This window comes from Gymnoscopelus microlampas, assembly GCF_963454915.1.
Source record: "Gymnoscopelus microlampas genome assembly, chromosome: 5".
NCBI classification, from domain to species: Eukaryota; Metazoa; Chordata; class Actinopteri; order Myctophiformes; family Myctophidae; genus Gymnoscopelus; species Gymnoscopelus microlampas.
In genome coordinates this window covers 57,617,537-57,639,064 of record NC_139942.1, presented here as the reverse complement: position 1 = coordinate 57,639,064, position 21,528 = coordinate 57,617,537, and the positions used below count along the sequence as shown (strand labels likewise).

General features: G+C 41.6%; 1 protein-coding gene across 2 annotated transcripts; it reads left to right on the top strand.

Moving 5' to 3' along the window:
* The first annotated feature begins 1,085 nt into the window (after positions 1–1,085).
* On the top strand, positions 1,086–19,342 carry LOC311046368 (myosin-7-like). 2 transcript variants are annotated; one of them, XM_084058623.1, is made up of 39 exons: positions 1,086–1,139; positions 1,278–1,310; positions 2,877–3,085; positions 3,446–3,589; positions 3,827–3,983; positions 4,085–4,112; positions 4,190–4,298; positions 4,423–4,515; positions 4,600–4,663; positions 5,122–5,220; positions 5,781–5,884; positions 5,990–6,128; positions 7,562–7,680; positions 7,768–7,917; positions 8,519–8,689; positions 9,475–9,781; positions 10,244–10,317; positions 10,488–10,693; positions 10,816–10,942; positions 11,039–11,175; positions 11,779–12,034; positions 12,552–12,794; positions 12,887–13,063; positions 13,155–13,300; positions 13,391–13,481; positions 13,572–13,961; positions 14,074–14,200; positions 14,281–14,399; positions 14,478–14,674; positions 15,148–15,331; positions 15,418–15,583; positions 15,802–15,926; positions 16,017–16,325; positions 16,418–16,621; positions 17,289–17,585; positions 17,715–17,819; positions 17,930–18,025; positions 18,174–18,308; positions 19,226–19,342. In XM_084058623.1, exons 3-39 carry the CDS (start codon positions 2,885–2,887, stop codon positions 19,244–19,246), a joined length of 5,817 nt encoding a protein of 1,938 aa, XP_083914749.1. In that variant the 5' UTR covers positions 1,086–1,139; positions 1,278–1,310; positions 2,877–2,884; the 3' UTR covers positions 19,247–19,342. The 2 variants fall into 2 exon arrangements, with proteins under 2 accessions (XP_083914749.1, XP_083914750.1); XM_084058624.1 differs by lacking the exons at positions 1,086–1,139; positions 1,278–1,310; positions 2,877–3,085; positions 3,446–3,589 and adding an exon at positions 3,709–3,739.
* Positions 19,343–21,528: the final 2,186 nt, after the last annotated feature.

Genomic DNA, 21,528 nt, shown 5'->3' with positions numbered 1-21,528 from the left:
ACAACACATGCTAGAGCTTCACTGAGCTGTTTATCTTCCTTTGTAATTCAGAGTATTTACAGAACACCCCCCCCCCCCCCCCCCCGGGCCAGAGCTGTTCTTTTACTGCAATATGGCGGGGGTCAGATTTGTGCTGGGATTTTGGAAACCAAAGGATATACGTATAGCCTTATCGGGTCATGTGCTGATTCTGTTTCAAATGCCTTTTTTTTGTCATCATACATGATGAGAAAGTGAGGTGAACAAAGAACATTGATCCCATGTGACTCAGATGTGATGATTTGACCTATTTAAATGAAGCACCAAAAGACACGCCCGTCTACCTACATACATTTACATTTGTTTTACTTTTTTTTTTTTTTTACATATACAGTACATTTACTGAAGTACAGTACTTAAGTACAATTTTGAGGTACTTTTACTTCTACTCCACTACATCTCAGAGGCAAATATTGTACTTTTACTCCACTACAATTATTTGAAAACTTTAGTTACTACCGGTACTTTGCAGATATAAATTATTATAAAACATACATTAACCACTTAAGCAGTATTTTATACCTAGGCAATTTGAAAATAGCAGATCTACAAGCTCACAACGCGTCGCATCGCGACACGTTGTGAGCTTGTAGATCTGCTGTTTTCAAACATTTCAGTACTTTTACTTTTGGTACTGTAAGTACATTTTGATACCAATACTTTTGTACTTTAACTCAAGTAAATGTTGAATTCCAGACTTTCACTTGTAACAGAGTACTTCTACATTTTACTTTACTTTACTTAAGTAAAACATTTGAGTACTTTTTTCCGCCACTGTCACAAACCACATGTATTTACTGTCAGATGGTATCATTTGATATGGAGGAGCCCCCCATCACTGATCCACGGCCCTCCCCTTTGCTCTGCCGTGTACCACTCAGTGTCCTCGCTCTGTTTGTCACAAGGTGAGAGCAACAAATAGAAACACTAAGCAACAATAGTCCGGCCCCGTTTTGGAGGATTTTTTTTAATGTGCAGCTTATCTGAAATCCATCCCCATATTTGGGGGCCTAAAGCCCATTTATTAATGGAAAGACTGCCCGCTCTCAGTGACCGGCGCCATCACTTCACTTCAGCCACCAAAAGGTCGAGAGTCAAAGGTAAGCAAAACACACACAGAGGGAATTTAACACCGGGTATAATTCATGTCTTTTGAAACACAACATGGCAGTGAAGATGGTTTCATATTTGAAAAGGTGATGTTGACGTTCTAATTGGCTTCTCCCTGGTTGCCGCAGATCCCGATCCCCTGGGAAGTACAAACTACCCAGGTACAGTATCATTACTGTGTGACTGGATTTGAGTGAGTAAGTGTGCCGTTATAATAGCATCATTTATCCAACTTTCTAGAACTTCCATTCTGTTTCAATTAGCATTTAACAGATGCAATCAAATGTTTGTTTGTTTTTTTCAAATGCATAGTGCATTGGTTCTCAAAGTGGGGTCCATGGGGGGTCCTTGAGGGAGTCCCAGGGGGTCCCCAGCTAAATGATAGATTAGGCACCAAATGGACCCTTATGGGTCTGTAACTCTGAGTGTACAAATGGAACCAAATGGACCCTAACGGGTCCATTTGGTTCCATTTGTACACTCTCAGAGTTAAGTTGACATAGATTTTACAATTTAAATTGGGGTCCCAGAGATAGAAATGCCATTAAATGGGGGTCTGTAGCCCTAATGCATGTCAAACTGGGGGGTCCTTGAAATTAAAATGGTTTAGAATCACTGCTAGAGCCGTAAACAAATTATTCTCTTATGGGGGTCCCTGGCATATCTTTTGAAATGGGGGTCCGCGGGCTAATAAGTGTCAATTTGGGGTCCTTGACATGAAAAAGTTTGAGAACCACTGGCATAGTGGACTGTAGAGTGTGAAATTAATCTACAATAGTGTAAAAAAAAAGAAGAGAAAAGAAGCAGGATTTCAATGAAGGCATATCAAAGCTCTGACCTCTTTGTTTCTTTGAATTGATCTATTACTAAACCTCTAAAACACGCCAGAAGGAACGAGAGAGTTGTTACTGTACTGTACACGTGTGAGCTCTGTATACTGTAGATCAGGGGTGATGCAACTTTGATGATGGAGAGGGCCACTATATTTCCACACTCACTCCAGAGGGACACATGGCTTATACTGTACTTACATATACTCGCCATTCTATGTCACACAAAAGTAGGAAAAGTAACCGATCTACAAGCTCAAAATGCGTCGCACAAAAGTAGGAGAAGTAGCCGATCTACAAGCTCAAAACGCGTCGCACAAAAGTAGGAGAAGTAGCCGATCTACAAGCTCAAAATGCGTCGCAGTGCGACGTGTTTTGAGCTTGTAGATCTGCTATTTTTGCTATTTTGGAATTGAAATCCAGATATTTTTTGGGCTATTTTTGAATTGGAATCCTGAAAAGTAACATTTCATTTCATTTCAAATGCATTTAGTTGTACTTGTCTTAACTTTATGAACTTAAATACAAATACATGGGACATAAAAAAAGAATGTTAATACTAGTTATTAAGCTACTAATATAGACTGAAGTATATATCAGTATTGTGATATTAACCTGCGGACCGCATTAAGTGAAGGTGAGGGCCGCATGTGGCCCCCTGGGCCACCAGTTGCCCATGTATGCGTCTGACCTCTTTGTTTCTTTGAATTGATCTGTTACTAAAACACTAAAACACGCATGGAGGAAGGAGAGGGTTGTTACTGTACTGTATGTGTGAGCTCTGTATACTGTAGATGTTTGCCAGTTGAGCCACAATCCTAATTGTTGTTAAACCGGATTAGAAGGGAATAAACACACTGTTGAATTTGAATGTCACTGTTATTTGATGCTAAACAGAGTGAACAATGGGAGACGCCGCCATGTTGGACTACGGGCCGGCCGCCTGCTATCTGAGGAAATCAGACAGGGAGCGCCTGGAGGCCCAGACTCGACCCTTTGACATGAAGAAGGAATGCTTCGTCCCTGACCCCGAGGTGGAGTACGTCAAGGCCTCCATCACCAGCCGGGACGGTGAACAGGTCACCGTTTTCACAGAGTTCAAGAAGGTAGGCGGAAGATAGATATCATGTTTTATGAATTAGAGGTGCATGGGGACATGATAGATCAGTGGTTCTCAATGTGTGGGTAGGGACCCCCAGGGTGGGTCCCCACAGGATTAAAACCTGGTCAAACCTTCACCAAATGGTCAAACCATATAAGAAAGAGGCAAAGGTTTTGAAAATAGCCGATCTACAAGCTCACAACGCCTCGCAACCTGCTATTTTCACAATATCTATCCGTTGAGGCATCTAAATCGAATGCTGGGGTCACAGGGTGAAAAGGTTGATAACCACTGATATAGTTTATGATTCAAGTCTATGATTTATCACTGCTTGTCTAAGGATGAACCATCTTTTTTTTTGCAGACCGTGACCGTGAAAGAGGACGATGTCCATCCTCAGAACCCGCCAAAGTTTGATAAAATTGAAGACATGGCGATGTTCACCTTCCTGCATGAGCCGGCTGTGCTGTTCAACCTCAAAGAGCGTTATGCTGCATGGATGATCTATGTAAGACTACAGCATCATTACCATTCTGTTTAACTGTTTAACCTCAAAGAGCGTTATGCTGCATGGATGATCTATGTAAGACTACAGCATCATTACCATTCTGTTTAACTGTTTAACCTCAAAGAGCGTTATGCTGCATGGATGATCTATGTAAGACTACAGAATCATTACCATTCTCCTTCAATGACTCAACAAAGTTACACACTCATTGCTATATCCACTTCTCTATTCCCATAGACCTACTCTGGGCTGTTCTGTGTGACGGTCAACCCCTACAAATGGCTGCCGGTCTACAACCAGGAAGTGGTTGCTGCTTACAGAGGAAAGAAGAGGGCTGAAGCTCCTCCTCACATCTTCTCCATCTCTGATAATGCCTATCAGTACATGCTGTCAGGTATACAGTACCATCTACATCTGTCAAAGTCTTTCCGTCTTAAGCCATAGCACCACTGCACTATTAAATGCCCATATTTCTAACATTAATCTTCCTTACAGACAGAGAAAACCAGTCCATCCTCATCACGTAAGTCAACTACATTTACGCAGCATACCATTACATGTAGAATAATGGTAACCTAACATCATCATTCTTTATTTCAGTGGAGAATCTGGTGCTGGAAAGACTGTCAACACCAAGCGTGTCATTCAGTATTTTGCCAGTATTGCTGCTGTGCCAAGTGGGAAAAAAGATGCAGCTGCTGAGAAAAAGGTTTGTAGAAATGTAAAATATAGAATCTTAAAATACACATTTATGTGTTGTTAACCAATAAAAACAAAGAACAAATACATCTTAAAACTGATATACCAATATTTATTGAGTATAACTTTGACAGGGTACCCTGGAGGATCAAATCATCCAGGCTAACCCTGCTCTGGAGGCCTTCGGTAACGCCAAGACCATCAGGAATGACAACTCCTCCAGATTCGTGAGTGTCTGACTGAGTCAAACGTATTGATCCATACATTGATATTAACGGTCAGTGGTGCTAAAATGTTTCTTTTCTTCTCAGGGTAAATTCATCCGAATTCATTTTGACAACCGAGGAAAGTTGGCCTCTGCTGATATTGAGACATGTAAGTAATAGCCGACTGAATGAAAGACAATACAATAAGATGGAACTAGTTTTTTGGGGGGCTTGTTTCTAAAGTTGCTTATTTGGGCTTGCTTCCTAATGTTGTTTAAACCCATGGATGTGAAACATTTTCATGTCAAGGACCCCCCAATTTAATAATAATATATAATCTTTTCAAATAATTCTAGTGGAGTAAAAGTATAATATTTGCCTCTGAGATGTAGTGGAGTAGAAGTAGTACTGCAATTTGGAAATACTCAAGTAAAGTACAACTACCTCAAAATTGGACTTAAGTACAGTACTTAAGTAAATGTAATTAACACCACTAGTTGACGTTTCTATGACATACACTACTGTGGTTGTGTGGTTGTACGGTTGTGTTGTTCAACGTTCACACAGTTAAGTGAAAAGTGCAGAAGTCAGAAGGACAATGATAATGAGTATCTATTCTCTCCACAGATCTCCTGGAGAAGTCTCGTGTGACCTTCCAGCTGAAGAATGAGAGAGATTACCACATCTTCTACCAGATCCTGTCTCAGGTTAAGCCTGAACTGTTGGGTGGGTAATACCATATGAAATTCCAGTTACTGAATAATTACTCAATTTACTATATCAAGGGTCCATTTGGTTACCAACTCTCCATCATTTAGCTGTGGACCACCTGGAACCCCCTCAAGGACCACTGGTATAGAGTCTATAGGGCATAGCAGTGGCGGCCATTTTCTGGTTCCACTTCAAAATAGTCAATGCATTCCCATTGACATTTCCAAAAATATTTATATCAATTATTTTAAGCCTAGAATCAAGCCATCCAGGGTCCTGGTGAATCATGAACATTAAACATTTTTTTCTGTGATTTTATTTTATTTTATATTTAATTATATGATATACTATATTTAATAAAAACAAAGGGTATTTATTAAATACCCTTTGTTTTTGCCGTTTTCAAAAAAGTTTTTTCACAGAATCAAACGTTTTATGGTCATGATTCACCAGGACCCTGGCTGGCTTGATTCTAGGCTTAAAATAATTGATATAAATATTTTTGGAAATGTCAATGGGAAAAATGCATTGACTATTTTGAAGTGATCATTTTTTTAAAATCCTCTTGTCCACAGAAATGCTGCTCATCACCAACAACCCCTATGACTACGGCTTCATCTCCCAAGGAGAGACGACAGTCGCCTCCATCAATGACGCTGAGGAGCTGCATGCCACCGATGTGAGACAAATGTCAACTTTCCCCCGAAATCAGATAAATGTTAATCCCCAATGACCCACATTCATAACGGCTTTATGATGATCCGATGCCATCTTGTGTCTCCAGGGTGCCTTTGACGTGCTGGGCTTCACTCAAGAAGAGAAGAACAGCATTTACAAGCTGACCGGGGCCATCATGCACCACGGGAACATGAAGTTCAAACAGAAGCAGAGAGAGGAGCAGGCTGAGGCCGACGGCACTGAGGGTCAGTGGTGTAAAGTAACTGAGTACATTTACTTAAGTACTGTACACGTTTGAGGAATTTTCACTTTACTGGAGTAGTTCCCATTTTCAATACTTTTACTTCTACTCCACTACATCTCAGAGGCAAATATTGTACTTTTACTCCACTACAATTGTTTGAAAGAGATCTACAAGCTCACAATGTGTCGCATCGCGGCACATTGTGAGCTTGTAGATCTGATATTTTCAAAAGATGTGTATACATTTTGAACTTGTGAAGTGGGCCAAGTATAGACCGCTGAGGGACACGGGTCAACACGTAAGTGGTTAAAGGGCAACTTTGGCAGAGGTTTGGGTTGTGTAGTTATCTTGCCATGATGTAACTTTCCATGATGTAAAATAATTGCTCCATTGATTTTGATTTGATAATTCAAAATATGCTCCTCATTGACATGTACGGTGAAACAGCTCTCAAAGTCATTCTTTTAGAACATAAACGAACACAAACAAAGCTGATTCAGACAATGTAGAACATCACCAAACCCACTACTGTTCTTTTTGTTTTATTAATGTCAACTTCCTGTAGATTTTGCTATTTTTATTTAGAAGGACTGGATCCACAGATCTGGATTCGGACCTTCAAATGGTAAAATCAGCAGGAAGTTGACATTTCTATATAAAAAAAAAGAAACAGTACTGGCTTTGGTGGTGTTCTATATTGTCTGAATCATCTTTGTTTGCGTTCATTTATGTGCTAAACGAATGACTTTGAGAGCCGTATAATGTCACCGTATAATGTAAGTCAATGAGGAGCATATTTTGAATTATCAATTCAAAATCAATGGAGCAATTATTTTAGATTTCTTATCCACCTTTGGAGTTCCATCATGGCAAGATAACTACACAACCAGGGACGTGCACAGATAGACTCTAGGTGGTGCTAGATTACCTGCCCTTTGCCCTCTTGACCAGAAGTGCCCTTTCGAATAAAAGAAAAAAAAAGTTTTTTTTTTTTTCAGTTTACAGCAGGGGTCTTCAACAGGGGGTCCGAGACCCCTAGGGGGTCCTCAGAGTTACTACAGGGGGTCCGCCAAATCTTTATGTGATATGATTTTTCTTTTTACCATAACCCCTCGAAACCTAGCATCCCTTTTCTGAGGAGAACTTTAGCCAAAAATAGCTGATCTACAAGCTCACAACGCAAGGCGTTGTGGGCTTGTAGATCGGCTATTTTTGGCAAAGAGGTATAGGTGTAGAGGGAAAAAAGAGCAGGCCAAGTAAACAAAAAAAAGTATAATTTACTTGAGCACCTGCCCCTCAAAATGTCTGTGCACGCCACTGTACACAACCCAAACCTAAAGTGGTCTTGGCCTTTAAGAAACATTACTAAAATATACATGGGAGAAAGAGCAGCCAAGGCTTACCTGAGAATAAAACATATGTTTATCTCCTTAGATGCTGACAAAGTCGCGTATCTGATGGCCATAAATTCCTCCGACCTCATAAAGGGTCTCTGTCACCCCAGGGTGAAAGTAGGAAACGAGTGGGTCACCAAGGGACAAAGTGTTGACCAGGTAAAGGAAGGATATTTTGGCGGGAAATGATTTAGTCAAGTGTGATTCTGTAACGTTTGTAAAACATATTTTCCTTTGCTGCTGCAGGTGAACTACTCCATCGGTGCTCTGTCTAAGTCAGTGTACGAGAAGATGTTCATGTGGATGGTGATAAGAATCAACCAATCCCTGTACACCAAGCAGTCCCGTCAGTTCTACATCGGTTGTCTGGACATCGCCGGGTTTGAGATCTTTGATGTGAGTTTGCAAAAAAAGACATTGTTTGTGTCAGTGTTGATTTTGACGGCACATTTTTATTTAGTTTTAGCCATAGTCTTTTGAATAAAATTCCATTTAGTTTCAGTCATGTTTTAGTCATCTGACATGTTTTAGTCGATTAAATATCATGAGATTATAATTAACTAAATGTACAGTTGATTTAGTCGACTAAAATGTATTTTGGCGGTGCCTTGATGGCGTCGTAATGGCTGATTTTACACTTGGTTGCATACTGACAATACCCGATCTACAAGCTCACAACGCCTCGCAGTGCAACGCGTTGTGAGCTTGTAGATCTTCAGAGCGCAATGCCCACGGGCAACCAAACATAAAATGACTCGTCTTTTAGTTCTACTGGATCTCTTCTCCACTAGATCCCTCACTAACATTTTTGTGTAGTTTTTATTTGTTGACGAAATTGTCAATATATTTAGTCTTAGTCATCGTAGTCGACGGACATTTTTCGTCACAGTTTTAGTCGACGAAATCAACACTGGTTTGCAGATAAAGACATTGTCTGTGTGTTCTAGTCTGCTTGCTGCACGACCTGATCAATAATTCCAAAACCCTATGATTGCAGTTCAACACCTTTGAGCAACTCTGCATCAACTTCACCAACGAGAAGCTGCAACAGTTCTTCAACCACCACATGTTTGTGCTGGAGCAGGAGGAGTACAAGAAAGAAGGCATTGAATGGACTTTCATTGACTTTGGCATGGACTTACAGGCTTGTATTGACCTGATTGAAAAGGTGAAATATTATTAATATTATTATGTTCATAAGTAGAGACAGCCTTTGGGCCTTTCACATCTACACCAGTGGTTCTCAACCTGTGGGTCCCAGGGGGGACCCCACATGATTCTGGGGTGGGGGGGCGGGGGCTCCTCAGATGACAGAGAAGTGACAATTTAAGGACTTTTAAGACATTTTAATACCTAAAGAAATACAATTACTGCATAAAAAGTAATCAACAAACTGTATAGCCTACTATATTATAAAAACTGGTGAAATATTGGCCACATTGTCAAATAATACGAGAAAGAGGCAAACATTTTGAAAATAGCAGATCTACAAGCTTGCAACGCAAGATCTGCTATTTTCGCAATATTTATCTGAGGAGTCAAATAAAATGTAATGCCTCAACTCCTACAATTCCAAGGGTGCTTGTCAGGGTGGGGGGTCCCCAGTTCAAATATGATTATTATGGGCGGGTCCCCAGTTCAAATATGATTATTTTGGGGGGTCCCAGTGCAAATATGATTATTTTGGGGGGTCCCAGTTCAAATATGATTATTATGGGGGGGGTCCCCAGTTCAAATATAATTATTATGGGTCCCCAGTTCAAATATGATTATTATGGGGGGTCCCCAGTTCAAATATAATTATTATGGGGGGGTCCCCAGTTCCAATATGATTATTATGGGGGGGTCCCCAGTTCCAATATGATTATTCAAAAAGGTTGAGAACCACTGATCTACACTACTGTAATGTCTGTTGAGATACTCAACGTTATATCAACGTTAATGACCTTTCAGCCCATGGGTATCATGTCCATCCTTGAAGAGGAGTGCATGTTCCCCAAGGCCAGCGACACCACCTTCAAATCTAAGCTGTACGACAACCACCTGGGGAAGTCCAACAACTTCCAGAAGCCAAGGCCTTCCAAAACCAAAGCGGAGGCTCATTTCTCCCTGGTTCACTACGCTGGTACCGTGGATTATAACATCAACAACTGGCTGGTGAAGAACAAAGACCCTTTGAATGAGACGGTCGTCGGACTTTACCAGAAGTCTAGTCTGAAGCTTCTCAGCATCCTGTTTGCAGATTATGCAGGGGACTCCGGTATGTATTGAGAAAACTCACTGATATTTCTGTTGTTCTGATAAGCCTTAAAAACAATAGCCTACAGTGTAAACTTTGTTTCCAATTGAACAAAAGTATATTTTTGATATCATCTTTCACTGGTATAATTTTCCACAATAACCATTCCACATAAATGTGTTTCTGAAAACTTCTCTAAGCACTATTACACAGATTTCTTTTTTTATCCATTTGTGTCGGAAATGCATTCATTTATTGTATGTATTTTACATTTAATAAATACATTTCTGAGGAAGTGTTATTGCTTTCCAAAGGGCCCTGTAGTATCCATTTTTTCAGCGTTCCTTCCATATAGACAAACGCTACAATGACAGCTACAAGCTGTTAATGATATCATCTTTAAATTATATACATTTTTCTATTTAGTCCATGCATACTGGTTTAACCTGTGAATGTATTAATGAATATCATGTTTTTCTAAAGATGGCAAGGCGAAAAGTGGTGGTGGCACCAAGAAGAAAGGCTCATCCTTCCAAACTGTATCTTGTTTACATAGGGTAAGATAGTGACTTATTTCTATTGAAAGCACAACATTATAGTGAGAATAGTCATACCTATCAACAACTTCACCCACATGTCTGTGAGGACGCTGATCTATACATCCTTTGGCATGGAGAATGGCCAATGGCTTCAACACCAAATGAATGTCCTTATGGTGCGTTTACAGGAGAACCTGAACAAGCTGATGACCAACCTGAGGTCTACTCACCCTCACTTCGTGCGCTGCATCATCCCCAACGAGACCAAGACTCCTGGGATCATGGAGAATCCTCTGGTGATGCACCAGCTCCGCTGTAACGGCGTGCTGGAAGGCATCAGGATCTGCAGGAAGGGCTTCCCCAACAGGATCCTCTATGGAGATTTCAGACAGAGGTAGATGTCAATGAAGTGCTGCCACACATGATTTGGTCAATTGCACATGTTTTGTCAGTACAGTATATATTTCAGAAAAACATCAGGTAAAATAGTGATTTTCTTTCCTGTTTATGACAAAGATATCGCATTCTGAACCCCTCTTCCATCCCCGATGGACAATTCATTGATAACAAGAAAGCTGCAGAGAAACTGCTGGGCTCTCTTGAGGCTATTGACCATATCCAGTACAAACTAGGACACACAAAGGTTAGTAGCATTGACATGTATGATTAAATAACTCATAAAGAGGTTCATCGACCACATTAAACATTGCTATTCATGGTGTATCCCTGTAACCCTAAGGTGTTCTTCAAAGCTGGGCTGCTTGGTCTGCTAGAGGAGATGCGAGATGACCGACTGGCTTTGATCATTACTAGAATACAGTCCAGGTCACGAGGTCTTCTGGCAAGACTGGAGTTTGGGAAGATTGTAGAACGCCGGTAGGAAACTACACTCACATTAAAGATGAATTTGATTAACATTAATGTACAATTACATACTACCCCTTTGTCACCTTTGCAGTCATATATTCATAATGTTGGTTTGTAAATGTTTTTTTTTTTAAATATACCTTTTGTGGGCAATTGTACAACCTAGAACAGGGGTCTTCAACAGGGTCCGGGACCCCTAGGGGGTCCTCAAAGTTACTACAGGGGGTCCGCCAAATCTTTGTGTGACAGCCTTAACCACTTGAACCTTAGTATCCCTTTTCTGAGGAGAACTTTGGCCAAAAATAGCAGATCTACAAGCTCACAACGCCTCACAGCGCGAGGCGTTGTGAGCTTCTAGATCGGCTATTTTTCGCAAAGAGGCATAGGTGTAGAGGGACCACGTAAACAAAAAATGTTGAATCTCAAACACAATTTTATACGATATAGAGGGGGTCCCTGCTTCATCTCTCTCAGCTAGGGGGTCCTTGGCCTGAAAATGTTGAAGACCCCTGCTTTAAAGTGCCGAACGTATTTTGAGATGACTACAAATCTAACCCATTAGTTCACATTTGTGCTGCGCAGCAATATAGTGACACAGTAAACAATCCACAGGGACGCACTGCTGGTGATCCAGTGGAATATCCGTGCCTTCATGGTGGTCAAGAATTGGCCATGGATGAGGATGTACTTCAAGATCAAGCCACTGTTGAAGTCAGCGGAGTCTGAAAAGGAAATGGCTAACATGAAGGAGGAGTTTGCCAAACTTAAAGAGGCCTATGCAAAATCTGAAGCCCGCAAGAAGGAATTGGAAGAGAAAATGGTCACTCTTCTCCAAGAGAAGAATGACCTACAACTCCAAGTCCAATCGGTATGTTAAAATACAATATTTTGTAGATAATCTACGAAATATCATATGTGATCAAATGTACTACAGATAGGGGTGTGCCGATATATCGTCCCGCGATATATCGCGATACGTTTTCGCGACGATATGTATCGTTTTGGGGGAAAAAAATATCGTTTTTGAATTTTTTTTTTTTTTTTTTAAACAATCATAATAATCAGGCATGCAAACGTCCCCGAAGTGAAAAGAGTGACAACATGTTTTTTTTTCGGGTCAGGTGTCATACTATTTGGATTCAAAACGGCTATTGTAGCTGAAAAGCTACAAGTTTGCATGTCTGAATAATGCAAAAACAGAATTATTTGTTTGCATTTTCTTTTTTTCTCCTCCATATATTTTCATAATAAAAAAAGTGCGTATCGTATCGTATCGAAATCGTATCGAAGTTGTGAGTCAAATATCGTATCGTATCGTTTCGTGAAATTAGTGTATCGGCACACCCCTAACTACAGAGTATCCTGCATGTTTTCAACTATGACAGGAGCAAGATAATCTTGGTGACGCTGAAGAGAGATGTGAGGGCCTGATCAGGAGCAAGATTCAGCTGGAGGCTAAATCCAAAGAGTTTTCAGAGAGGTTGGAGGATGAGGAGGAGATGAATGCAGAACTGACTGCGAAGAAGAGGAAACTGGAGGATGAGTGTTCTGAGTTGAAGAAGGATATCGATGACTTGGAACTAACTCTGGCTAAAGTGGAGAAAGAGAAGCATGCCACCGAAAACAAGGTATATCATATTATTAACTGCCATCTCTTTGTTGCTTGTGTGAACAATTATTGCTTGGGGCACCGTTTACATGTCGCTGCTTCAAATCGTAGGTGAAGAACTTGGTTGAGGAAATGGCTTCTCTGGATGAAATCATCGCCAAGCTGACCAAGGAGAAGAAGGCCTTACAAGAGGCTCACCAGCAGACACTGGATGACCTGCAGTCAGAGGAAGACAAAGTCAACTCCCTGACCAAGTTCAAAGCTAAGCTGGAACAGCAAGTGGACGATGTAAGAATTTGTTTTATTCATTTTTTTGTCAATCCATTTCTTTATATATGACTAAGTATTCTGACTAAGTATGATGTATCACTTGTCACAGCTTGAAGGGTCCTTGGAGCAAGAGAAGAAGATTCGTATGGATCTTGAGAGGTCTAAGAGGAAGCTTGAAGGAGACTTAAAGTTGTCTCATGAGAGTGTCATGGACCTGGAAAATGACAAGCAGCAACTAGAAGAGAGGCTGAAAAAGTAATGACTGCTTCTTGACTACATCAGTGAAGAATACGATTTAAAAGTATGTTGTCAAGGTATAATGATCTGTAACGTTTTTGTCATCAGAAAAGATTTTGAAATCTGCCAACTTACTGGAAAAATTGAAGACGAACAAGTAATGAGTGCTCAACTCCAGAAGAAAATGAAGGAGTTGCAGGTAATGAAAGTTAAATCAACTTGTAGAAGAACATCTTTATGTCATGCAGCTGAATCCATGATTAAGTTGCAATTGACCTGGATCTTGTAGGCCCGCATTGAGGAACTCGAAGAGGAGCTTGAGGCAGAACGAGCTGCCCGAGCAAAAGTAGAGAAGCAGAGATCTGACTTGGCCAGAGAGCTGGAGGAGATCAGCGAGAGGCTGGAGGAGGCTGGCGGAGCAACAGCTTCCCAGGTTGAGATGAACAAGAAGAGGGAGACCGAGTTCCAGAAGATCCGCAGAGACCTTGAAGAGTCCACTCTGCATCACGAGGCCACCACTGCCACCCTGAGGAAGAAACAAGCTGACAGTGTGGCTGACCTGGGAGAGCAGATTGACAACCTGCAGAGGGTCAAACAGAAACTGGAGAAGGAGAAGAGCGAACTCAGACTGGAGTTAGATGATGTGGTCTCCAGCATGGAGCAGATCCTTAAGTCCAAGGTAAGGAGTCCAATCTAAGGCACACCCAACATTTCACTGCTTGTATGACTGAGTGACAAATAATACCTCTCCATTCTTGATTGTTTTAATACAACCATGCTTTCTGTTTCAGACTAACTCTGAGAAGATGTGCAGGGTTCTGGAGGACCAGATGCATGAATATAAAACAAAGGCAGAAGAGGGACAACGCTCCATCAATGACTTCACCACGCAGAGAGCCAAGCTTCAAACTGAGAATGGTAAATGTCGATTTTTAATAAGGGCACGTTCAAATATTATGACACTAAAACGCATTCATTTTTAATTTGTGTCAAATCAGGTGAGCTTTCTCGTCAACTTGAGGAAAAGGACTCCCTGGTGTCTCAACTCACCAGAGGAAAACTATCCTACACTCAACAGATTGAGGATCTTAAAAGACAACTGGAGGAAGAAGTCAAGGTAACAGTTGATGATAACAGAACATTTCTGATGAATACATGATACAGATTAATCTGATTGAAATTGTTTTAACTTCAGGCCAAGAATGCATTAGCCCATGCACTGCAATCTGCTCGCCATGACTCTGACCTGCTGAGGGAACAGTATGAAGAGGAGCAGGAGGCCAAAGCTGAACTGCAGCGAGGCATGTCCAAGGCTAACTCTGAGGTGGCTCAGTGGAGAACCAAGTACGAGACTGATGCCATCCAGAGGACTGAAGAGCTGGAGGAGGCTAAGTGAGTAAATAATGATAAATGCACGGCACGTAACATTGCAGGCCATGCTCGTGCAATGTTGTTTTCAACATTGCTCTTCAACACCGTCCTGTCATACTTCTACATACATGTTACATGGAAATGAATATCCACATTCCGTGGTAAAGTATGTGCAACCATTATGAATGATGCATTGTAAACAACCAGAAGGTTCCTGATGAGCTAGATTCAAGTTGCTGTACCTTTTCCTTTATATCAAACACTTGATTTTAAAAAGCAGAGTAAAGAGCATAAAGCACTTAATAAGCATGTCAGGGAAATTGAATGGGACAAAACGTGTCTATTCCATTTGAGTCATGTTACTTTCTTTTTTTATCAAAATGTTTCCAATTGGATATTTTACCAAGGCAATAGGAGAGCATCAGCTCAAAGGAGAGAATCTATTCTAAACACTAATCTCACATTCAGTTCAATTCGATTCCATATGAATCCAGGAAGAAGCTGGCTCAGCGTCTTCAGGATGCTGAGGAGGCCGTTGAAGCTGTTAATGCTAAATGTTCTTCCCTGGAGAAGACCAAACACAGACTGCAGAATGAGATCGAAGATCTCATGGTGGACGTGGAGAGATCTAATGCTGCTGCTGCTGCCCTGGACAAGAAGCAAAGGAACTTTGACAAGGTTGAATTTATCTCTAAAAGTATTTCACTGCAGGACAATAGAGCGCTAGCAGTTGAACGTAACACACGTGTTCTTGTTTCCTCCAGGTCCTGGCAGAGTGGAAGCAGAAGTATGAGGAGTCTCAAGTAGAGCTGGAGAGCTCCCAGAAGGAGGCCAGGTCTCTGAGCACTGATCTCTTCAAACTGAAGAACTCCTATGAAGAATCTTTGGACCACCTGGAGACCCTCAAGAGAGAGAACAAGAATCTTCAAGGTAAAAAGATAACAAAATAAAATAAAAAAACATCGTCCTATATGAGGACAATTGTAATCTAAAAAAAAACTTTAAAAGCAGCGGGAAATACATATTTGTGTTAATAACCACACATTCAGGCCAAATCATGGTCATATGCCCATACATACTGTACAAGGATTAAAGATACGGTCTGAGTGTGCAATTATGCCTCAATTATGTTTTATTTTCATCCTCAGAGGAAATAGTTGACCTCACTGAGCAAATTGCTCAGACTGGAAAGAGTATTCATGAGCTTGAGAAGAATCGAAAACAGCTGGAGCATGAAAAGTCTGAGATTCAAGCTGCTCTGGAGGAGGCAGAGGTACAGCATTATGCTACTTTGAACTTAACTCAAAGTTTGTTCAAATTCCACCTGCAATTGATACTGACCACATTGTTCTTCTCATGCTAGGCCACACTGGAGCATGAGGAAGGGAAGATCCTTCGAGCACAGCTAGAGTTTAGTCAGGTGAAGGCTGAGATTGAGCGCAAGCTAGCAGAGAAGGATGAGGAGATGGAGACGGCAAAGAGAAACCAACAGAGAATCGTGGATACTCTTCAAAGCTCTCTTGAGTCAGAGACTCGCAGCAGGAATGAAGCCATGCGCCTGAAGAAGAAGATGGAGGGAGACCTCAATGAGATGGAGATCCAGCTCAGCCAGGCCAACAGGCAGGCGGCTGAGGCTCAGAAACAACTCAAGTCTGTTCAAGCTCATCTAAAGGTAGAGTTTGTTAAAAAGGAAACCCAGAAAAAAAGCACTCTTACTAAATAAAAACATTCGAAATACAATGTTCTATCTTTCTTTTCTTTCAGGATGCTCAACTTCAGCTTGATGATTCTCTTCATGCCAATAGCGATCTGAAGGAGAACATTGCCATCGTTGAGAGACGCAACAACCTCATGCAGGCAGAGTTGGAGGAGTTGAGATCCTTGGTGGAACAGACTGACAGAGGCCGCAAGCTGGCTGAGCAAGAGCTGATGGATGTCAGTGAAAGGGTCCAGTTGTTGCACTCACAGGTAAAAGACAGAGTCAACACATTGACGGAGGACTCCTGGGAAAGGACCCAACATGTGGGATGTGACATTCCACCTGTGGTGACAACTGTAGATTGAAATGATCCATATGCCTTAAGGCCTTTGCAGACGGGGTGCGATTATTCGCACGGAAAAAAACTGACGATATAATTTTTTAAACGAACACGTGGTTCTCTATGACCTCATGCACACCGGCTCCGAACAAGTGGCTGCGGCAATGTGTTTTTTGTTTTCAATCGAACCCAGTTCGATTTGTGCGTCTTTTCGCTAAAAACTGATTGACTAATCGCACCATGTCTGCAAATGCCTTTACAGTGTTGAGTTGAAAGGAGCATGACTATTTCTAGGTTGAAATGGGGATGTTGTGTGTGACGTTTATGGTCGACTTTGATTTATTCTAACGTAAATTAAAGTCAAATCAAAGTAATTATTGCATGACTGCTTAAACTATAGCTTCTGATGATTGCTCTTAAGGAGGTGGAGAATTTTCAGTGCAAAACTGACAAATTGACTGACTGAAAATTGCACGAATAGTAGTAAATCCAGCCACATGCTTAATCAGATCTGCTCGGAAATTAGACAGAATGTTTAATTGTTGTGACTTGATGGAATAAACAAAATTCTCTAATAAGATTTCATGTCCGACCAGAACACTGGCCTGATAAACCAGAAGAAGAAGCTGGAGACCGATACGGCCCAGCTTCAGACAGAGGTGGATGAAGCGTTGCAGGAGTGCAGAAATGCTGAAGAAAAGGCCAAGAAGGCCATCACTGACGCTGCCATGATGGCAGAGGAGCTGAAAAAGGAGCAGGACACCAGCGCTCACCTGGAGCGCATGAAGAAGAACATGGAGCAGACCATCAAGGACCTGCAGCACCGTCTGGATGAGGCTGAACAGATCGCCTTGAAGGGAGGCAAGAAGCAGGTGCAGAAGTTGGAGGCCAGGGTGAGTGGAACTTCAAGGGATCATTCTAGGTTGCGTTAGAGCTCCCTCTTGTGGATATCTTTTTTTTAAAGACGTATGTTTACGTCCTTGGCAGCCAATGTGTTGATTCTTCTTCTCTACATCTGGTAGGTCAGAGAACTTGAAACCGAGGTGGAGAGTGAGCAGAAGAAGTCGAGTGATGCCATAAAGGGAATAAGAAAATGTGAGAGACGCATCAAGGAGCTGACTTATCAGGTATACGGCACCCTTTCAATTGTGTTCAAAAAGTTATTCAAGTCCTAAAGCAAAAAGCAAGCAGCCCCCAGTGTCAGATCTAAACACTCTTGTTGTTTTCTTGTCTCTAGACCGAGGAGGACCGTAAACATCTGACCCGTCTTCAGGAGCTGGTGGACAAGCTGCAGCTCAAAGTCAAATCCTACAAGAGAGCGGCCGAGGAATCTGTGAGTGCTACAAGCTTTTAATGTGAAATTCAAATACTAGACTGAGCACTATCTTTATCTTTCAGCCCATTAATAAATGTCTAAAAAAAAACAAGACAGGGTGTAATACAGTTTTTGCAATAAACTACACGTTGTGTCTTTTCAACAGGAGGAGCAGGCCAACGGCAACCTGACTAAGTTCCGTAAGCTGCAGCATGAGCTGGACGAGGCCGAGGAGAGAGCTGACATCGCTGAGTCTCAGGTCAACAAGCTACGTGCCAAGAGCCGCGATGTGGGATCCAAGGTGTGTACATACAGTAGCCTACAGTATATTACTGTTAAAGATGTGGTGAAATGAAAAATATGTTTTTCACACTTTTAGAGCACACCCCGCGGTCAGCATGAGGACGTATCTTTCAATAGATGCCAAAACAGTACACTTCACACTGCCTTCACAAACATAGCCTTCTCTGGCTAATGCCTTCCCATAGCCCAAGGGGATCAGACCTTCTGATTGGTTCGGGAAAAATACAGTTCAGACTGAAACTTCAAAATAAGATCACAGAAAAAGCCATTTCAGCAGGACTTAAATCAGCCACTGTTTGAATACACTGTACACAGGGACGTGCACAGATAGACTCTAGGTGGTGCTCGAGCGCCTGCCCTTTGCACTCTTGACCAGAAGTGCCCTTTTGAAAAAAAAGGGGGCGAAAAAAGTTTTTTTTCTTTTCAGTTTACAGCAGGGGTCTTCAACAGGGGGTCCGGGACCCCTAGGGGGTCCTCAGAGTTACTACAGGGGGTCCGCCAAATCTTTATGTAATATGATTTTTCTTTTTACCATAACCACTCGAAACCTAGCATCCCTTTTCTGAGGAGAACTTTAGCCAAAAATAGCCGATCTACAAGCTCACAACGCCTCGCACTGCGAGGCGTTGTGGGCTTGTAGATCGGCTATTTTTGGCAAAGAGGTATAGGTGTAGAGGGAAAAAAGAGCAGAACAAGTAAACCAAAAAAAAGTATAATTTACTTGAGCACCTGCCCCTCAAAATGTCTGTGCACGCCACTGACTGTACACTTATCCAATCACTTCACCAACTGCTCTCAGAACAATTAAAGGCATGGTGTACTAACTCAGGTTTTATTAACATTTATGTTGATGCAAATTGTTGACTCAATGGTCCATCTCACTGCTTTCCTTTCTCTCTTTCTCTTTTCTTCCAGAAAGGGCATGATGGAGAGTGAACATCACAAGCGGATCACTTCTGAGACACCAGTCTGTGTGTCTCCCTAAAGCATGTTGTTGTTCTTCAGTAGAATAAAATGTATCTGCATCTGAACCTGTGTTGTTTCTCATTACTTTAATTATAATCATGGCTGTGTCGTATAAAGGCATTTAAATACCACAGCGGCCAGAGTTTTTCATCGGTTTATGTGTTGGAAATTGAGTCGAGTTGCTGTGTATGGGAAACAGAGAGAGAGAGAGAGAGAGAGAGAGAGCTGTAAACTGATGGCTTTATTGGTGTAGAGTGGGTTGAGTGGGTTGGCAGCCCAAACCACTTCTTCTGAGAGGAAGAAGCCAAAAGCTACAGACTGCAGTAAAACCCATCTAGGCAGAATGAGACGTTTTTGCCTAGCAGCAATGATGACGACGCAACGCACAGAAAAACGCCAACTTCTGGTCAGACGACGCAGGAGCCAGGCCCGGAGTCAACCCACAGTGTCTAGAGCGCCTCCTAGTGTCGCCAACACTTGCTGTTAAACATCTCACCTGCCACCCTAAACCCTAACCCCCTCATTAGCACTGTCTCTTACTCCCCTCAAGAGACAGTAGGGGGCAGTAGCATGTCTCTTACTCCCCTCAAGAGACAGTAGGGGGCAGTAGCTTGTCTCTTACTCCCCTCAAGAGACAGTAGGGGGCAGTAGCATGTCTCTTACTCCCCTCAAGAGACAGTAGGGGGCAGTAGCATGTCTCTTACTCCCCTCAAGAGACAGTAGGGGGCAGTAGCGTGCCACTTGGACACAGGTCGGGGTCTGATCAGCCTGGGTCGGGTCGCCTGGAGGAGGGTGTCTGTTGTTGCAAGACCCCAAACACCCAGTGACTCCAGGAAACAACACTGATGATGTGTCCAAGTGTGTGCATCAGTAGAGGTTTTATTTACTGGTGTGACGAATCAATAAACACAAAAATTGCCAGCGAGTATTTCCTATCAAAACTATTCCTACTAGACCATACCCGGTCGACGCATCCGTGGGGGGATATGCGCACATGATCTGGCAACCCGGCAGGCGACATTGTTTGACACATAAACGCTAATAAGAAGCTGAGATTTGATAAAATTGAAAAACGGGCTTCACAGTTAAGTTCAGATGGTAATGGTCAATGGCTGTGTGCAAAATCAGAGCAATTGCTCCAGCCACTGAGGAGAACCGGCTAGCTTCACCTACTCACCTACTCACTCACCACTACAAACGGACAGAGGTTACTAGAATTATAGTAGGATATGTCAGGGGTCTTCAACCTTTTCAGGCCCCCTAACCCCCTAACTGAGAGAGAGATGAAGCAGGGACCCCCACTATATATTACATACAATTGTGTTGCAGATTAGAGCTTTTCATAGATGTTGGATTCATGGGTCATTCCAGAATTGGAGGACATTTGGGCTTCCGAATTAAAAAAAAAAAAAACCTTGTATTTGACAATTTTCTGTTATATATTCATCAATAATAGGTAATATACTATCAAAAGCTTGATTAGCTCAGCTCAGGCATCAAAGGTATTTTTTATTACATGTTTTATATGGTTTATAGTAACAGGGCTGCAAGTAATAGTAACAGGGCTGCAAGTAACAGGATTGCAAATCTATGCTAATGTTAGCTTTTTCTCAGGAATAGAAGCTAGCTGTTTAGCTAGATGTTAGCATTTACCAAGAGGACAAACTCACATAAATAAATAAGTAAATATTTTTTCGTCAAGTATTTATCTTATTCTGGAAATATGCATAACAGGGTTGCGTGAGGTAGGTTGAGACATTCAAGTAAGGCTGACAATGTTATAAAAATATGCATAATAGAAGAGAGGAGATGCCTTTGCTCTACCCATGATGTTAGGAAAGTGTTTGATGATGTCACTTCTAGTGGGTCATGTGACTCACACTTTTCTTCTTCTTTTACCATGCTAAAAGGTTTAAGGTAACAGGGTTGCATGCAAGTTGTGGGACACAGGTTCCTTGCATAATAATACTTATTTAAAATATTAGGTTAATTAAAACATATGTGTCCACATCTACAAGAGACATCTATGAATTAAAATAATGCAAAAGAAAGTAGATTTAAATGTCATTTTAACAGTTTTATCTGAGATTCAATTTGGCAACCAAGGGGGTGGGACAAGAGAAAACTTGCATTTTAGGGGTACTACAGACTTATTTGGTATTTTTAAAAATATGTTTTAAAAAATAATCTCCAAGTTGATTTAGATTTGGTCTCAGGACAAGTACAAGTTACACGATAAATGCATTATTTAG

What these genes read in the sequence shown, in the direction of transcription:
- LOC311046368 (XM_084058623.1), top strand. Translation starts at nt 2,885, where the DNA reads ATGGGAGACGCCGCCATGTTGGACTACGGGCCGGCCGCCTGCTATCTG. An exon ending in GGGAAGATTGTAGAACGCCG is followed by an intron (nt 11,176 to 11,778) that starts GTAGGAAACTAC and finishes AACAATCCACAG; the next exon opens with GGACGCACTGCTGGTGATCC. An exon ending in CAAGCTTCAAACTGAGAATG is followed by an intron (nt 14,201 to 14,280) that starts GTAAATGTCGAT and finishes GTGTCAAATCAG; the next exon opens with GTGAGCTTTCTCGTCAACTT.